The 19,561-nt window shown below is 44.5% G+C and overlaps 1 protein-coding gene across 5 annotated transcripts in view; it reads right to left on the bottom strand.

Annotated features, from left to right (window-relative positions):
* SLC4A1AP (solute carrier family 4 member 1 adaptor protein) overlaps positions 1-19,561 on the bottom strand; it is a 75,515-nt gene that overhangs the window by 34,639 nt on the left and 21,315 nt on the right. For 2 of the 5 annotated variants that reach the window (XM_070798112.1, XM_019970498.2), the window contains 2 exons: positions 18,250-18,319; positions 16,329-16,679 (listed from right to left, as the gene is read on the bottom strand). In XM_070798112.1, the coding sequence (XP_070654213.1) occupies positions 16,630-16,679; positions 18,250-18,319 (120 nt within the window). In that variant the 3' untranslated portion in view covers positions 16,329-16,629. Of the gene's footprint in view, positions 1-3,885; positions 4,452-16,328; positions 16,680-18,249; positions 18,320-19,561 lie in introns of those variants that run through there. The other 3 variants (XM_070798111.1, XM_019970497.2, XM_019970499.2) reach the window with 3 other exon arrangements.

Below are 19,561 nucleotides of genomic sequence, written 5' to 3' on the forward strand. Positions count from 1 at the left end.
GAAGGGGAGAGGGGGCTTTGTGTGTGTGTGTTAGGGGGTGGTGAGAAGGAAGGGGGAGGTTAGGGGGACGGGGGAGGTTAGGGGGACGGTGGAGGTGTGTGGGCGGGGGTCGGGAAGACGACCAGGACAGCAGGGTCCCTTCTGCTCCTCAGACTGTGGCTGTTTTCCGAGGCTCCTTCCCTCCTCCCCAGCAGAAACGCGGCCTCGGCCTTTCTGGCCTTTTCTGGCCCCATTGCTCATCCGCACGCCTCCTCCTCCGACGCGCTTGTCAGGCAGCCGCTGGGGAGGACGCGGCGGGAGCCTCAAATGCCACCTACTCCCGGCCTCTCTCCCAGTTGATGCTTCTATTTTAGGCACCACGTTATTTCCTGCTGTGATTTTTTCAGCCTTCTAATTCAGGCTCTGAGGTAAGCCGTGACATCCGCTCCGGCTCCCCGCAGCCTCCCCCTCCCGTCCCCTGGAAGCTGTGCCTCCTCGACCCCTCTCCGCTGCACCCCAGGGACTTCGGGGACTCACTCAGCCACGCCCACCCCAAAAAAGAGGCCTTTAAGGAGGAGGGACATTTCCCCTGTTCCGGGTGAGAGAGGCCGGCTAGAATACACTTCTAGGCAAGGATCTGGAAAAAAAAAAAATGACAGGGAACCAGGATAAATGGTACCACTGTGTTCCAGATCCACCAGGGGGACTGCAGGGGCTTCCATTTCAGTGGTTTTCAACTTTGCCAGGGAGACAAGTCCCCTTTGAGAATCTAATGAAAGTTATGCACCGTCTTTCCAAAAAATGTCCTTAGGCAACTCCCATCCCTCCACTACACACACACACACACACACACACACACACACACACACACACACACACACACACACACACTTCAGTTCTGCCTCTAAGGACAGGGCTGTGCATGAGACCCTAGGTGGCAACTCCCATCCCTCCACTACACACACACACACACACACACACACACACACACACACACACACACACACACACACACACACTTCAGTTCTGCCTCTAAGGACAGGGCTGTGCATGAGACCCTAGGTGTCCCAAGACCCCAGATTAAAAGCTCCAGCACAAAAGAACTGAGTACTCATAGATGTATCTCTTCTCACCAGTTTCCTCCCAACCATGCTCACCACTCCCTTCTGCTGTTCCCCTCCCCTACGTAGGCCTCCTTTTTTTAATCAGTGTGTCTATATGTTTAAGGATTTCACTCCCAAATGGGCAAAGGGAGGCTAGATTGTAAAGTGCTTACTGGGGGTTGGGGGCATGCTCTGGGTCTGCATTCTGATTCCTCACCTGGACCTGCCTGACCCTGTTATCACCTCAAACTCAACATGTCTAGAAATAAATTCTTCATCATTTCCCATCCAGCTTTTCCTTCCAGCTCCCCTTCTCTGTTTGGGTCATGACCTCCTCCTGGTCACCCAGGCACAAAGGATCCACCAGCTTTGACTGTTCTCTTTCTCTCTCCTCCATGCAGGCATCCGACCCTGTCCATCCCCACTGGGGGATGTCTCTCTGGCCTCCACCTCTTCCCTCCCTCTCTGTCTCCACTCACCTAACCCTGGCTCTTGGCTCTGATGGCTGAAATAGCTTCCTGGCTAGTTGTTCTGCCCACAGTGTCTCCATTCTTTAAAATAAGTCAACTTCTGAGTCAGGTTCCACCTCTACTAGAACTTCCTTGACCATCTGAACTACTCTAGCACATCTTTCCTGTTCCACTCACTTTATCAGTACATATTATCTTGCCAGGTGCTATATCTCCTTTTGCTGTTTCTTTCTTTATATATATTTATTTATTTGGTGTGCCAAGTCTCAGTTGTGGCACACAAGATCTTTGATCTTCATTGTAGCGTGCAAAACCTTTAGTTACAGCATGCAAACTCCTTTGAGACATATGGGATCTAGTTCCCCAACCAGAGATCAAACCTGGGCCCCCTGCATTGGGAGGCACAAAGTCTTAGCCACTGGACCCTGAAGGAAGTCCCTCCTTTTGCTGTTGAACTTTTGACCTTTTTCACCGTAATGAGAAGCTCTTGGAGCTCTTTCTAGCTCCTGATCTGAGCTTGCCTGGGACCAGCTGCATGCCCGGCACTGCACCCTGGCATGTAACACGAGTGTTTCTGATCCCTCATTGTCCCCCTATTTTTCAGTCTGGCCACTCCAGCCCTCTTTTATTTATTTATTTATTTTAATTAACTAAGGAGTGCCTTCCACCAGAAAGCAGAGAACCCAAATCCCAATGCCTGGAGCTACCAGCAGGTCATGAAATGTCAGCTTACCCAGGTGTGAGCTGACAGGGTATGGAGGAATGTAGATCCCATGACCCCACTCCAGAAGGCTTGCTGCAGCCCAGCCCCCACTTCATTGCCACTGGGCTCAGTGTGGCCGGATTGTACAGCTTTCCCAAAGAAACACCAAATGTGGATTCTTACAGGAAACGTCCCAACTTTTAGAACACTGTGCAGGACAAACAAAAGACACAACCTTAAGATAAATTCAGCCTGCAGGTAACCCTAGACATAAAGGTTTCCTGCCTTGTAATTATTCTTGATGTGGCAGAAAGCACTTTGGATGTGAGGTTTCTAGTTAATAGTTATGTCAATAATAAGCCATGTGACCTTGGGTAAGTTATAGTCCTCTCTGGGCCTCAGTTTCCTCATCTGAACAATAAAAAAATCCTATTAAATGATCCCTAAAACCTTTTCAACATAGTTATTCTCTGGTTCTGTGGCTTATACCAAACGGTAATTTTAGGATTTCCCTCTTTAGGGAAATCCTGTTTAATTGAATCGTCTGGCAAATGAGATTTACCCTAAATACACAATGAACATAGATAACCACATTTCAAAGAACTAGAACACAATAAGTCGTTGGTTAACTGAAATTCTCCAGGGTTAACTGGAAAACCCCCTTTTAATCAAGCTTATTGTTAAAAGACTTTCTAAAATACCGGAGTTCAGTTTCCTGCCTTTCTAAGCACGGGACATGCAGCCGTGCTGGGCAGGCAAGGCGAACTGTTGAGTCAATGTCTGGATGGCCCTGCCACCTGGGCCGCAGGGGCAGTAGCAGAGCTGAGGGAGGTCCTCTCAGGACACTCCAGCCAGGGGGCTGCTAGGGTTCAAGGACCAGCTGGCTGGGGCCAGAAGATCACCGCAATGGGACCTCATCAGCCTCTTTGCAGGACTCCAGGGCTTAACATCCACGTGGGGAGTGGGAATTACCTTACTCTTAAGCTGGGAATTCATTGAAAACTGGCACTGGCGGGATGTGTGTTGAGGCTGCAAGCCATGACATGACCCCAAGCTCCTTCCCTCTAAAAAGAGTAAGAGTGTGGAGCCCAACGGATCTTAGTCAGAATCCACACTCTTCCACTCCTAGATGTATAACTTTAGGCATACACCTCCACTCTTCTGATCTCAGTTTCTTCAACTATAAATTGGAGATTATAGTACTCTTTCGAAGAGTGGTTACGAGGGCTAAAAATATTGTGTCTGCTTAACGGCTGGTGTGGTGTTTGGGACTTAGTGCTAGATAAGGAGAAATTCTTATTCCATTAGGAATTTTTTTTTTTTCTAATTTTATTTTATTTTTAAACTTTACATAATTGTATTAGTTTTGCCAAATATCAAAATGAATCCGCCACAGGTATACATGTGTTCCCCATCCTGAACCCTCCTCCCTCCTCCCTCCCCATACCATCCCTCTGGGTCGTCCCAGTGCACTAGCCCCAAGCATCCAGTATCGTGCATCGAACCTGGACTGGCAACTCGTTTCTTACATGATATTTTACATGTTTCAATGCCATTCTCCCAAATCTTCCCACCCTCTCCCTCTCCCACAGAGTCCATAAGACTGTTCTATACATCAGTGTCTCTTTTGCTGTCTCGTACACCAGGTTATTGTTACCATCTTTCTAAATTCCATATATATGCGTTAGTATACTGTATTTATGTTTTTCCTTCTGGCTTACTTCACTCTGTATAATAGGCTCCAGTTTCATCCACCTCATTAGAACTGATTCAAATGTATTCTTTTTAATGGCCGAGTAATACTCCATTGTGTATATGTACCACTGTTTTCTTATCCATTCATCTGCTGATGGACATCTAGGTTGCTTCCAGGTCCTGGCTATTATAAACAGTGCTGCAATGAACATTGGGGTACACGTGTCTCTTTCCCTTCTGGTTTCCTCAGTGTGTATGCCCAGCAGTGGGATTGCTGGAACATAAGGCAGTTCTATTTCCAGTTTTTTAAGGAATCTCCACACTGTTCTCCATAGTGGCTGTACTAGTTTGCATTCCCACCAACAGTGTAAGAGGGTTCCCTTTTCTCCACACCCTCTCCAGCATTTATTATTTGTAGACTTTTGGATCGCAGCCATTCCATTAGGAATTAAAAGCTTTTATTGCTTAAAATCCAGTCTGATTTCCCAGGTCGTTTTTTTCCTTTTTTAAAATTAATTTTTATTAAAAAAAAAAAGAAAAAAAAAGAAAAAAAAAATTAATTTTTATAAGAACACAGTTGCTTTATAATGTTGTGTTACTTTCTACTGTACAGCAAAGTGAATCTACATATATCCCCTCACTTTTGGACTTCCTTCCCATTCAGGTCACCACAGATCATTAAGTAGAGTTCCCTGCAGTATACAGTAGGTTCTCATTAGTACCTATTTTATACATAGTATTAATAGTGGTTATGTACTGGTCCTAAGCTCCCAATCCTCCACCCCCTCAGTTTTTTTCTTAATAGGGTTAGAAAGTCAGTATCAGTCACCTTCCATTCTCCATGATAGACATCTGAGAAACAGTTTACAGAGTCAGATGTTGTCTCTTGCTTCCTCCTCCCTTCCATCCTATGCTATCATTCTGAAATACAGACACCAGCCTTAAAATCAGAGCCAGGATCTTGATTTTACAACTAATTCTTGATTCAGTCAACAATCATCAACAGGTGGAAAAGTTCGGGGCTTCCTTGGTGGCTCAGTGGTAAGAAATCCATCTGCCCATACAGGAGACATGGGTGTGATCCTTGGTCCGGGAAGATCCCACATGCCGTGGAGCAACTAAGCCACTGTGCCACAACTCTGTGCTTTAGAGTCCGGGAGCTGGAGTTACTGAGCCCACATGCCAAAATACTGCAGCCCGAGCTCCCTAAGTCTGTGCTCTGCAACATGAAAAGCCACAGCAATGAGAAGCCCTCACACAGAACTAGAGAGTAGCCACCTCTCGCCGCATCTAGAGAAAAGGCCGAGTAGCAAAGAAGACCCAGCACAGCCAAAATCAAATAACTAACTAATCAAATAAATAAAAAATAGATGGAAAATTTTATTGAGGGCAGGCTTAAAGTATCTCTTCTTAAATTACTAATTACAAAGCGAAAAACAGTAACTTTACCACAGAGAAACCTGGCCGACACCTCCCTACCCAAATGATGGAAGTTAACGTCACCAGTTCCGGGACACACAGAGATCACGGTGGCTCCTGATACAATGCACTGAGATGCACAGTAGCACTTCTGTGAGACTCCTGCCAACTGAGACTCGTTAATCCAATCACTAACAAACATCAGACTAACCCAAGCAAAAGGACATTCTACAAAATGACTGAGGGATTTCCCTGAGGGTCCAGTGGTTAAGACTTTGCCTTCTTAGGGTGTGAGTTCAATCCCTGCTCAGGGAGCTAAGATCCCATGTGCCTCAAGGCCAAAAAACAAAACATAAAAAAGAAGCAATGTTGTGACAAATTCAAGAAAGAGTTTAAAAATGGTCCACATCAAAAAAAGTCTTAAAATGTATACCATAAAACAACTAAAGACATGTAACAATTAAATAGAATTAAAATTAAAAGATGAGGTCCAAACTCAGCCCTGCCAACTGCAAGATACTTAACATCCTCTGGATATCTGTCTCTTCACTCCAAAATGTAGAGAACAGCAATGCCTCTCCTCTAGGGCTATCTAGAGGACTAAATAAGGTAGTCCATGTAAAAAAATACAGCCCATGCCAAATTCCACAAGTATATGCTGCTAAATGCAAACAGAAATGCACATGAAAAATGAAAAAGAAAAATGCACACAGAATTCTTGCCCTCAGGTAGCTGATACTCAAGTCAAAAAGGTGAAAAAAATCAATGACTAAATGAAGGACAGACATGCATACAAACTGCCATAAATTCTATGAGGGTGATGCAGTGTGGCCTGAGAGACACGGAGAAATGGGGAAGCCTATCACTTAGAGGGTAGGCAGTGGAAATGCAGCTGAAGCTGAGCCTGGAGGAGGAGGAAGGAGGGGTTGGTGGTCTAGGGGATGGGGACAGCAGGAGCAAAGGCCCTGAGGTGGTGAGAACTAGTTACACACAAGAACTGTGACCCTGTCTCCTCAGCCGGAGCATTTATAAGCCCTAGTATGTTCCTGGAGGGAAGGGACAGGCAGCACAGCACCCAGCAGACTGGACACTCGGTTAGTGTTTGATGAGTGAACGAGTAAACGGATGTCCTTTGGTTTCAATATTTGCCACGAGGTGATCTCCCCTCGGAGAAGGCAATGGCACCCCACTCCAGTACTCTTGCCTGGAAAATCCCATGGACAGAAGAGCCTGGTAGGCTGCAGTCTATGGAGTCACTCAGAGTCGGACACGACTGAGCGACTTCACTTTCACTTTTCACTTTCATGCATTGGAGAAGGAAATGGCAACCCACTCCAGTGTTCTTGCCTGGAGAATCCCAGGGACGGGGGAGCCTGGTGGGCTGCCGTCTATGGGGTTGCACAGAGTCGGACATGACTGAAGCGACTTAACAGCAGCAGCAGCAGATCTCCCCTCTCTCTGCCCTCAGCTGCATTGGGTAGTGAGAAGAAAGGAGGCTTCTTTTGAACTCGCAGCTCTGGAGTTTTCCTCTCTGTGGGCAACTTGCTTATATCACAGAGCTAGGAGGGACCCCTCAAGCTGCCAGGCTCCCACCTCTCATGGCTGAAGGAAGAAGCCGAGGCCCAGGCTTGGGACAGACTTACCGAAGTCATGGGTCTGGTTGGGGGCCCATGTCTGGTGCTTTCCCAGCCCCACAGCCTGCCTTGTTTATTTGTTCAACAGGTTTGTTCAACCATGGCACAGCCTGTTCTGACTCTGGAACATTTAAGAGATGAGCCAAAAAATCAGAGAAAAATGGTTTGCTCTGGGAGTTAAGGGGCGGGGCAGCCAGGGTGGGAGATGGGGTTCCAGCCAGCTCTGGGGCAGAGTTTTGGCTTGACCTCTGCTATCTTTTTCCTTCCTGCCGTTGGGAACCAAAGGGACTCCAGTGGTATTTCCTGCCTCGGTTTCTCCAGGACCATCACATGACTAGACTCAACTATAAGATTCCTGGTTCCCATCTCCACCCTCATCAGCTCCATCCCAAACCGCAGCTTCCACCCCACTGAGTTCAAGCCACAGCTTGATGCCCTTGACCAGCCCAGGGATGGAGCTGCTGGGCCCAGCACCTGGATCGCTCTGCGCCCTCTGCCTGCAGGGATCTCTTTCTTCCTGCCTGTGACAGCTTGCTTATCTTTCTAAACCAAATTGAGATGTCACTGCCTCAAAAACCTTGAACTGATTCCCCAGGTGGACGGCCAGCTACTTTTCAAGTTTTAAAAAGCCCAACCAGGATAAATAGGATAGCAAAAATGCTGAATCTCTTTGCTTTTGTGTGACTAGATATTCAGTGTCATAATGTTATCTTGTGTTGATCAGAAGCACTTATTTGCAGTTACATAAATGTCTGATTACAAAAAACTTGGAAATGAACACCTTACAAATGCAGTTTGTTTGGCTGACAAGATAATTCATTTAAATATTAAGTTCAGGGTAGCAGAAGAGATTGGTGTGTGTGTGTGTGCGTGTGTTAGTCACTCAGTTGTGTCTGACTCCTTTCAACCCCAAGCACTATAGCCCACCAGGCTCCTCCATCGTGGAATTCTCCAGGCGAAAATACTGGAATGGGTTGCGTTTCCCTTCTCCAGGAGGTCTTCCCGATGCAGGGATCGGACCCCCGTCTCCTATATTGCAGGCAGATTGTCTACTGTCTGAGCCACCAGAGAAGATGGTAAGGACAACAGCAAGCTCCATGGTAAGGTGAGTCTAAGGTCCCATGTAGCCTTTTGATACACACAGCTGTCTCATTTCCCCAAAAGGCCTGGTACACAGTAGATGCTCAGAAAGTATTCACTGGATACTGTACGTGAAGGTGCAGCGTATATGAGGATGACAACACTAGGGTCACTGAAGCCTCTGTCAACTCTAGTGGCTGTCCCTTGGGGACCAGATAAAAAACCAGTCCAGGAGCTGTCCTAGCCTCAGGGACAGCTAACTGCCAATCCTTAGGGTTCACCCAAGTAGCGCTGAGATTGCTCAGAACCCGGGGACAAGGCTGTGTATTCTCGAGCCCTCCGGGGAGTAGGGGCAACAGCCTGGATTCCGATGCCCATCGCAGCCACCTCTGCCCCTCTGCTCCAAGCAGCTCCCCAAGAAGCAGAGTCTGGCCAGTTATGGGAGGTGCTGTTCTCCTTCGCTTCCAGCATTAGCTCAGACCTTAAAAATCACAGCCTGGCGCCTGCTCTTCTCATGACAAGGAAAACAGGAGATGTCAGAAGCCTCCTTAGGTATCTGGGAGAGAACAGCTCCTTCTGCTCCCTCCCTTCCTTGTATGAGGTCATTGAATCAGGATGACAAAGCAAACAGTGACGTGTTGGGACTTGTTCCTGGATTGATTCCAGGGTTTCTCCAGCCCCTCCTTCCTCCTCCTCCTCAGAATGGCAGGCCCAGATGTGGACAACAAGCAGGACTGGACTCGGTCCTTGGGATCTGGGAACCGGATGCTAGTTGAGGGGCCCCCTCTGTGGTGGTAAAGAGGAGATCCCAGGGAGAGCTGGGTGCAAGTGGGAATCGTGATACAGCACCACTGGACACTTTTCCAGACTTCACTGTGCTTTCATTTGTTCTCATTTGAGTTAAGGAGGGCAAGAATTCTTCTCTGACTTTACAGATGAGAAAACCAAGACTTGTTTAAGGTCAGCAACTTAGGGCTTCATGGCTTAAGGGTCACAGAGCCAAATATGAAATAGTTTTGTGACTTCAGCATCTTCCCACCTCATCACAGTCCCTTTTTAAAAACTCTATTTATTTGGCTGCGCCAGGTCTTAGTTGCAGCATGTGGGATCTTCAGTCTTCACTGCAGCAGGCAGAATCTTTTAGCTGCGGAATGTGGGATCTTAGTTGTAGTCTGGGATCTAGTTCCCTGACCGGGGATCAAACCTGGACCCCCTGCCCTGGGAACACAGTCTTAGCTACTGAACCACCAGGAAAGTCCCACCACAGTTCCTTGAACTTCACTCAATGGTATACCTGTTTCATTCCACCATATTGTTACTTAATGTTCTTCTTTAAATAAACTACCTTAAAAGCTGACCTCATTCTATGCAACATTACATATGTGTATGTGTGTATAAATAATAATGCATGTATTTATATTCACAACTACTAAAATTAAACATGTTCGTTCTCCTCCCCCAAAGTCAACTTTCATAATGCCAGCGATGCTGGTGCACACTTTGAGAAACTGTCCAACTGTCCTCCGCCCTCCCTGCATTACTAATGATGGATTGTCACAGGCTGGCAGCCAAGTGGCTGCCCTTGTTGAAATGTTCAGCCAGTAGGATCACTCAGGGCCACCACTGTCGTTGTTAGGGCTGTGCCTCCAAATCACAGAACTACTAAGACAGAGGGGATAAAACAGGTCATAGAATCCAACTCCGAAGGGACAGAGTCATATACAGCACACCCATTCACAGTCCTAAAGGTTAAGGGAGCAGCATGCAGAGGCAAAAAGACAAATGAGCTGTAGTCTTTGCTCAAGAAACTCACAAACCTTACAAATATAAACAACTGAAAACTAGAAGGAATGAGCAAAGAATCTGGAACTACGGTTCCACCATGAACTTGGCATGCCTTTGAGCAAGTTGCTTCATTTTCTGAGCCTCAGTTTCCTTAGACAAAAGGTGCTAATAGCTCCTCTTTTTACTTTTAAGACAGATAGCAGCAGCAGCAAACTCCTCCATAGAATATTTGCATGAAGACTGGAGGATGACTTTCTCCAGGTGAAACGAAGCACCAAAAATAACAGGCTGGGAAGAGATCTGGGGAGCTTGTCAGAGTCCCTAATTTGCTGCTTCCAGGTCTTAGGCCTGGGAAGACTCTGGTGACCTGAACCAGCTTGCTGCCCTGAAGTCTTTCAGAATCCTGATTGTGAAAGAGTTCAGGATCTTCTTATTCTTTCTTCTGCTTTGAAACGTTTGTCTTCTGGCATTCAACTCCTGTATAGCGATGGAGCTTTACTGCCCTCTTGTGGTCACTCCCTGACATAGTTGCATTGACTTTTGAAGGGCTGTGCGTGACAGCCTGAAGAAACCAGAGCCAACCATCCAGATCAAGATTTTCCAGGGCCAGCAGAGGACTTAAAGCCCAAATTAAAGCCAGCTGCTGTAACCCAGAACTCCTTGATGGGAAGGGGTAGTTCTGCCCGATTTTTCCCCAAGTAGGACAGGAATCCAGGCCTCTGCCTGCATTAAGACTGCTAAAATGGTAGGTGCTGAGATTATCCAGCTTGTCTGCAAAAGTTCTGGAAACAAAGAGCTCTAAGGCCCCTTCTCTGCCTGGAAAACCCAATGGTAAGAAGGGCCAGGACTTGAACTTGCCCTCCAACCCTCAGTCGTGTAAAGCAAGTTAGCTGAGCACCTATTTTGTGAACTGGTAAGTTCCATGAGGTGCAGGTGGGGTACAAAATAAGATAGTTCCTGTCCTCAACTCATAACGCTTACAAACGTAAATGGCCCAAGCACACACATAATTAACAGCTGTCAGGCCATCCAAGCAAGAGCCATCACAGAAGCAGAAATACAGTCTGTAGGGCTGCTGAGGAGAGGGGGGTTTAGTGACAATCAGGATGATCAAGGTTTCCTGAAGATAGTGAGACTCAGGCTGAACTTTTGAAAAATGGGTAGGACTCTACCCAGTAGACACAAGCCAGGACACTGCATGCTGCATGCCCAGGTGCTTCAGTCATGTCCAATTCTTTGTGACCCCATGGACTGTAGCCCACCAGGCTCCTCTGTCCATGGGATTCACCAGGCAAGAATCCTGGAGTGGGTTGCCATGCCGTCCTCCAGGGGATCTTTCCCACCCAGGGATAAAACCCCAGTCCCTAGCGTCCCCTGCATTCTTTACCGGGTTCTTTACCACTGGCACCACCTGGGAAGCCCAAGAGGACCACATTCTGGGGAGCTGATTATGTATCAAGAATGGCTAAAGTTTTTATAGACAGCTCAGTTATTTAATCTCCACAACAATACTCTGAGGTAGCTCATATTTTCTCTATTTAATAAACAAGGAAACGGAGGCTCAAGGCCATGTACAGCAAGGCTTGATGGACAATATGGTTAGAAGTAAAAGGTCTGTTCAGGGCAAATCTATTGTTACTAGAGTATAGGGTACAGGTGGTTGGGTGGCAGAAAGGGAAGCGATAAGAGCATATGGGAATCAGTTATGATCAAAAATTACAGGAACCCTATAATACAGATTCTAAAGCCTCAAATGAATTTGGATAATGGAGAGGCTTTTGAGGTTTCAGAGATGAGGATTCTGCTCAGTGATGTACTGGCCAAGAAGTTCTTTTGGGTTTTTCTCTTTTTAGGAGAGCTCAGAGGTGTTGACAAGAGCTGGATGAGGCACAGACTAAAGGAAGGGAAATCTGGGAGGAATCATGAGGGGAGTGGAGCTTGGGTCAGGGCAGGGGGTGATACAGAGGAATGAATCCTAAAACCTCTACATGGAGAAATTTTTAAGATTGACTTGGGGTCAGTCTTTTTTTAATGCTAAAAGAAAAAAAAAAGAAGGTACTTTAAATGGCTGAGCAAAACAAAATCACAGTGTTTGGTTTCAGACAAAGACCTCAAGAGATACATGTTTCATGTTATATACTACCCTCTACTACAAACATTTAGACACGATGGTTATAGAATCCTTTTCCACTAAAGGCTTATGAAGCCTGCAGAAATGCTTCCTCAAGAGATATAAGATATACACTTGATTTATAAGATGCTCTTTCACGGGTTAGATGGCAAGAAAAATTGTCCTCTGCAGGAAGTAAATAGACTTTTACTTTTAAGGATAAATGAGGACTCTAAATGCTACACTTAAAATTCCATATCAAATTGGCAATTAGCACAGTCAGAACCAAGGATGTGGACTAAGTTTAAAAGGAGAGTTATTCTTAAATCTTTTCCCATTTTCCAAATAGAAATCTATTCAAAGTCATACCATCAATTCTATTGATATCTCATTAAAATGAATTACAAATTCTATGAAGACTCGAAATAAAGATTGATTTGGGGAATGAAGAAGGTGGAGTTACACTCAGTGGGAACCACTGTTCCCATCATATGCTGAGCCCTCAAACCTGTCATCCATGCTGGGTCCTCTTTGGGGGACCCTATAATATATAATATATATTATAATTTTGGGGGACCCATATAATATTATATGACCCTATAATAGAAGTCTCTCTCAGTCCCACCCTGGACTGTGCTTGCACCAAATCTCTAAAACAAAGCAGGGCAAAGTCCTCTCAGATTGCTGAGAAGAAATCTTGAAAAATGGTTCTCAATGCCCACATCAAGTGAGGCATCTCAGGATCAAAGAGCAACCTGTCACGAGAAGACGCCATACTGGCTTGATGCTGTGACCCACCCTCCAGAAAGGTCAAGGAGAGTTTTACGTCATTTCCCAACAGTTCATCAAACCTGCTGGGTCCAAACAGGGGTGGACCAAACCTTGCATGAGAACTCAGCCTCAACAGGGGTTTGGATTCCTGCTTTTGATTGCCACAGGGCTGGCAGGCTTCCCCCTGGCTCCCATTCTCAGGAAGCCGTCCACAGCTGCTGGTCACTTGTCACACCCTTTCTGGGAGGTGGCAGCATTTCAATGGTAAAGCAACAGATCCCCCAGGCTGTGGATGATTTCAAAGTTCAATAGATAGGAACTGTGTCATTATTTCCCACATAGTTAACTCCTTCCAGTTCCAGTGAAGTAGTAACGGGTAAAGGCTCATAATGGGCTACAGGTAAATAATGGGACTTCATACTTTCTATCCTAGATTGGGACAATTCCAGGGGAAATTTTTAGAGCAGGCACTCAACAAACATTTATTGCATATACCAGGTACTGTGCAAAATCATTAGAAATGTCCAAAAGCAGACAGAGATTCTGTTTAAATTCATGCCACTGACCTTTTCTTTCCAGAATGCTGCTCACTGTAGCACTTACTTTTTCCCCAAATAAATGAGTACCTGTAGCCAAAAACACTGTTCCCCATACCAAAGATTTGGAGACCAGTTGTCCAAGACTGGAGGCTGCCTGCAAAATTTCTGCCTGCCACCTGGTCTGAATCTTAGGCTCAGCTGGTGAAGACTGAAATTGTTCTCAAGCCCTCTTCTGAGATCCAGACCTCTTTATCCAACTGTTTTCTAGATATCTTTACTTAGATGTCTTAAAGGGACATCAAGTTCAACTTGTCCAGATGACATCTATGATATCCTCCACCTCCAGCAGGTCCTCCTCCAGTATCCCCTCATCTCAGCAAACAGCATCAGCCATTCAGATGTACAAGCCAGTGACTGAGGAATTACCCTCCAGCCTCCTCCCCCTTTACTCCCAGACAATCCATCACTCAGTCTCCGCCATCTTACTCGTTAAATTGTTGCAAGGACCCCTTTCTGTCTCTGCATCTTGATCTCCACTTAATTCAAGCTGCCATCGTCTTTCAGCTGGATATCTGCAGCAGACTCCTGACTGGTCTTCCTGCATCCTCTTTCCTCTTCCATCCTTCCTCCCACCGGTAGCTTGAGTGTTCTTTAAAAGACCCAAATCTGACCATTTCACTATCACTGACATCCCAGTGGCTTCCCATTGCTCTTTAAATACAGAGGCAGATGTGATGCAGAATTCCTAAGGAGGCCACGAGAGTAGACCAGGGACACCCTGCTCACAGATAACCTGTTGAATTCTTGGTGTTAACAATATTTTTTGTAATGTCTAATAACCTTGCCTCCATTTCTGTGCAAAGGACACTGGATCACTTAGATTTTGGATAACCAAAAAACTACAACCACATAGTACAGGAGCAGGTAATTAGCCTTTTGATTAGAAACTTTTCAAATATCCTGAAGAAGTTTAAGGAACATCTTGAATCTAATGAGACCCTGAAAAGTGAATTAGCCTAGAGCTGAGGTTGGGCCAAGCCTGGCCTACCACCTGTTTTTATGAGTAAATATTTATTGGAACAGTCACACTCATTCATTGTATACTGTCTATGCCATTTGCACTCCAACAGCAGAGCTGAGTAGACACAACAGATTGTATGGCGTGCCAGTCTAAAATACCTGGCCATTAATTAAAAAAAAAAAAAGGTCTGCCAACTCCACTTCAGAGGTTCTCCACTATGGTTGTACATTAAAATCACCTGGACTGCTTTTAAAAGGGATTGACCCAGAGATTCTGATTTATTTATTTTTGGCCACACTACACAGCATATGGGATCTCAGTTCCTGACTGAACTCGTGTCCCCTGCAGAAGTGCAGCAGCCTAACCACTGGACCACCTGGGAAGCCAAAGATTCTCATTAGATTGATCTGACATGGGATCCAAGTATTAGAATCAAAAACTTTTAAAATTTCCCTAGGTAATTTTAATAAGCAGCTACAGTGGTGAATCACTGATACAATCCAGTCTCTCACAGGTAAGTCAGCCCAGATGTTATGATCTTTTTTGTGGTGAATAACAGCTACTAGTATCTTCAAAACTGTGTAAAGCACATCTGTCTACATGGTCTCATGTGATCCTAGAATAAACCCGATATCCAAAGAGCTAAAAGCATTACTGTCCTGGCTTCAAACAGGACAGAACTGAGGCTCAAGGAATATAAGTCATGTCCCCAAAGCCTCCTATTTGATAAAAAGAAGCTAAGATCCACGTGCTGGTCTTTTAAACACTGATGTTAACTGTACAAGTTACATGTTTATATTTTATTTTGGCCAATGGAATCCTACTTGCTCTCATGCTCTCCAGACATAGGATTGTACATACTATTCCCAGAACATTTAGAAATCTGCCTTCCTAAAGCAGACTGTGCTCTGTGAAGCACCTAGGATTCCTCAAGGTCACTGTGAGAGTAGAGTGAGGAGAGGAAGATATGCATGCAGGTGTATGTATGTGTGTACATCCAATCCTGATGCCTTCAACTCAACCAGAGTTAGGTATATTTTTAACTGTTCAAGTATTAGGATTGCACATGCAATTTTGTTTAAATAAAGAGTTTTACCTTTGAAGATCAGTGATCCGGATTAGTCCACTATTTAGATCTACAGTGGCATGGCCACTCTGCCCCCAAATTCCAGTCACTCCTTACATCAAGTTCTTGTCTGTTGGTCTAAGTGAAGTCCAAAATAGTAGTTTCTCTTAATGCCAATATTGGTATTGTTTTCTGAGAAGTCAGACTTATTTTTAGCAGGCCAGACATCTGTCAGGGTAACTGAAGTTTCTCGTTACTGCTTCCTGCCCACCTCATCATCCCGTAGAATCCACACCTCATCCACTCCCTCTCGCTGGGCCACAGCCTTTCTCCTGCCTGCTTACTATGTCTGCCTCCAGCCAAATCCACAGGTTTTCCACCTTGCTTCCACTCTTAGGCTTTCCTTTCCTGTGGAAAAGAGGCACTAATGATGGGAAGCGGGAGTGGAAATAGACATAGTTCTGCATTTCTTCATGTTTCCAGAGAGGAAGGGACTTTTATTCCCCTCGTTACAGAGGTGAGAAGCCCCACAGGGGGCAGAAGACATCCAGCTTTTCATTCTGTGACCTTATTTGCACCTTTCCACAGGAGGAGTGACTAACCCGATTGGTCAGAATCCAGGATATTCAAAGGGCTGAGTTTCTATCAGCATTGGTGCCTGAGTGCATGAGGTGTGCTATGTGTTCCTGAACTGTGTCCTGGTAAGCCAGGGTTTGTCCTCAAACTTGGCAGGAGGCTTACAGTGGGAGGGAGTAGGAAACCCCCACTGTGTATCTATTCTTAGTTCCAAAAATGACAGAGAACCCAGGGTTATGCCCTGGCATGACCTCCTATTTCAGCACTTACTTGAGAAGGCAATTATCAGTGAATCCTAGAGCCCATCTGACAAAAACACCCTATTGCTCAGTAAAAGCATAGTCCCTAAAGCTTAAGAAAGACATTGTGGCCTTAAATAAACATGAGACATTTTCAGCTTCTTACTTTAATAGACTCATGTCTCTCACTTTACTAATTCTCAAAATATATGGTTCCTTTTTACATACATACACAAACACTTTTAAACATAAATATCAAATTCAAGAGAATCAGATAGGTAGGTAAATTTAGGAAGCTAGGAGTACAGAAGAAAATGCCAGTCACCAGATTTTACAAATGAGCATCTGAATTCCTTCTCCGGACATTCAACTTGATATATTATCCTAAATATCCCATGTCACATGGTCCACAAGGTCTTCCTTTAAGATTCAGAAGCAATCAATACCCATACTTGTCATTAAGATGGGTCCTGCCATCTCCACTTTGGCCTATATCAGCATAAAAAGAAACAAAGAAAAATAGATAATTCACATTTCCAAGTCAGGAGGGAAAAGATATCCAGTCATCAGTGGGCCAAAAAGTAAAACAAATAGAAATATGACCTTTTGTATATAATTTCAAACTACAGTCTTTTCACCACTACTCTAACATTTACTAGCAAATAAAAAGCAAGCATTTTAGTACCTACATTTCTATTAATTGCTAGCATATTAGAAATCCAACCCACAGAAAAAGCAACTTGTGGTAAGTACATGGGGAAACAATTATCTCATATACTGCCTTAAGTGAAAGTCACTGAGTCGTGTCCAACTCTTTGGGACCCCATGGACTATACAGTCCATGGAATTATCCAGGCCAGAATACTGGAATGGGTAGCCTTTCCCTTCTCCAAGGGATCTTTCCAACCCAGGGATTGAATCCAGGTCTCCCACATTGCAGGCGTATTCTTTACCAGCTAAGCCACAAGGGAAGCCCAAGAATACTGGAGTGGGTAGCCTATCCCTTCTCCAGAAGATCTTCCCAACCCAGGAATCGAACCGTGGTCTCCTTTATTGCTGGATTCTTTACCAACTGAGCTATCAGGGAAGCCCTATATTGCCTTAAGGGTGTATGTATGAACATAAACTAGTACAATCCCTATAGAACGCAATTTATACTATCTTAAAAATGTTCATAGCCTCTGTTCCAATATGTTGACTTTTATGAGTTTGTTTTCTACAAGTGCACGTCTACACTTGCAAAATTATACTTATTAGAAGTTACTTATTGTAGACTTATTTGTAATGGCACAAGACTGGAAAGACCGAAAATATACATTGAGAGAACTGATTAAATATGTAACGATATATCCATACCATAAAAAAAGAACTATGTTACCATAAAAAAAAAGAAAAGAAATCTGTAAGCAGCTATGGAAGGATTTCCATATACTATTAAGTGCAAAACAGTAAGGTATAGGATATACTTCCATTTACATTAAAAAAAAAAGTGATGAAATTTTATTGCTTTCAAAATCATTTTATATAATGTATATAAGAAGTGGTAAGAAACTGATATTTGGTTGTCTTTAAAGGAAAAAAACTGAGTAGCTAAAGCACAGCTAGAAGACTTTTTTTTTTTGCCACTTTACAGAAAATTTAAAACATACATAAAAGTAAAGAGAAAAATATAATGGATTTCCATGTACCCAGAACTCAGCTTCAACAATTATCAGTATGTGGCAAATCCTGCTTTATCTATTGCCCCTCCTCTATCTTCCCTCATCCTCCACCACGGGATTATTTTAAGCAAGTCCCAGCTATCATTTCATCTGCAAACACTTCTATACAGTACAATATTCCTGGAAGATAAGGACTTTCTCTAAAAAAGATAACTCAATATCACTCATACTTTAAAAAAAATTAACAATAATTTCCTAGTATCATCAAATATCTACCTATTCCTCCAGAAGGGAGACTTTTCTACTATATACTCTTGTAAAGTTCTTATACTTATGTACATATTACCTATTCTGAAACCTAAATAAATGAATCTTAAAGAAAAGTAAAACCCATCTACCTTCAGGTGGGACCCACACACAGTAATCTGGGTCATCTTCTGGATATTTGGAAGAAAGTATCAGTGGAACCTGCAAAGAAAAGATGTTATTTTACTCAAAAGAATTTAAGTCTAAGAACTATTGTCCCTATCTTTGTTAGCAAACAAAAATTGAGAGAACAGTTTCCACTAATGATCTTGACATAAGTAACCAAAAATGGGGGATCACTCTCTCTCTGAATCTTGATTTTTTTTTTTTCCCATAAAGCTTCAACAAGCTTATTGTCAGCCACTGAGAGTGGCACTTTTTTCTAAAAGAGGCAGTCAATGCAGGTCAGAGTTCTAACCCCAGAGAGGAAAATCTGACATCTGCCTTTTGATACAGGTGCAAAAAAGTTAACAAAGCAGCCTAACTGTTACCCTTTGAAGGGCCTGTGTGAAAGACTTGTTAGCTGGCATCTGGGAACTTGGATTTCAGGAGAGTTCCCACTACCCTACCTGACAAGAGTGGCCCACTGAGCCAAAACTATAAAAACAACGTGGTTTATGCCAAACACCTGCCTTCCTTCTAGGACAATGGAATTTGGGTAGATGCCAGGCAGGATTACTATGTGATCAGTCCCCAGTACCAGTCTTGGGGACTGAGTCTCTAATGAGCTTCTCCGGTTTCACAAGTTGTCACCTGTTGTGAAGGGAACTAAGCACAGCCTATGTGGCTGCTGGAAAAGGACCCTTAGAAGTTTGTACCTGGTTCCCAGACTTCACTCCACGTGCCTTTTCCCTTTGCTGGCTGTGCTCAGTATTCATGTGAATGATGACACCACAGTTGTAAATTCCATCACATGCTGGGCCTCTTGTGAAACTACCCAGCCTGAGGGTGGACCTCCTGACACAACCTAGCAATTCCACTTCTGGGAACTTACATTATCCTAACACAATTATACGGAGAAGGCAATGGCACCCCACTCCAGTACTCTTGCCTGGAAATCCCATGGACAGAGGAGCCTGGTAGGCTCTAGTCCATGGTGTCACTAAGAGTCAGGCATGACTGAGCGACTTCACTTTCACTTTTCACTTTCATGCACTGGAGAAGGAAATGGCAACCCACTCCTGTATTCTTGCCTGGAGAATCCCAGGGACAGGGGAGCCTAGTGGGCTGCCGTCTATGGGGTCGCACAGAGTCGGACATGACTGAAGTGACTTAGCAGCAGCAACACAATTATATATACACTAAGGTTATTCACTATAGCACTGTTATAATAAAAGACTAGAAAGAACCCAAGTGTCCATCGGTAGGAAACTGGTTCAACAGAGTACACCCACACAGTAGGAG

The sequence above is a fragment of the Bos indicus genome, chromosome 11, assembly GCF_029378745.1.
Source record: "Bos indicus isolate NIAB-ARS_2022 breed Sahiwal x Tharparkar chromosome 11, NIAB-ARS_B.indTharparkar_mat_pri_1.0, whole genome shotgun sequence".
NCBI lineage: Eukaryota > Metazoa > Chordata > Mammalia > Artiodactyla > Bovidae > Bos > Bos indicus.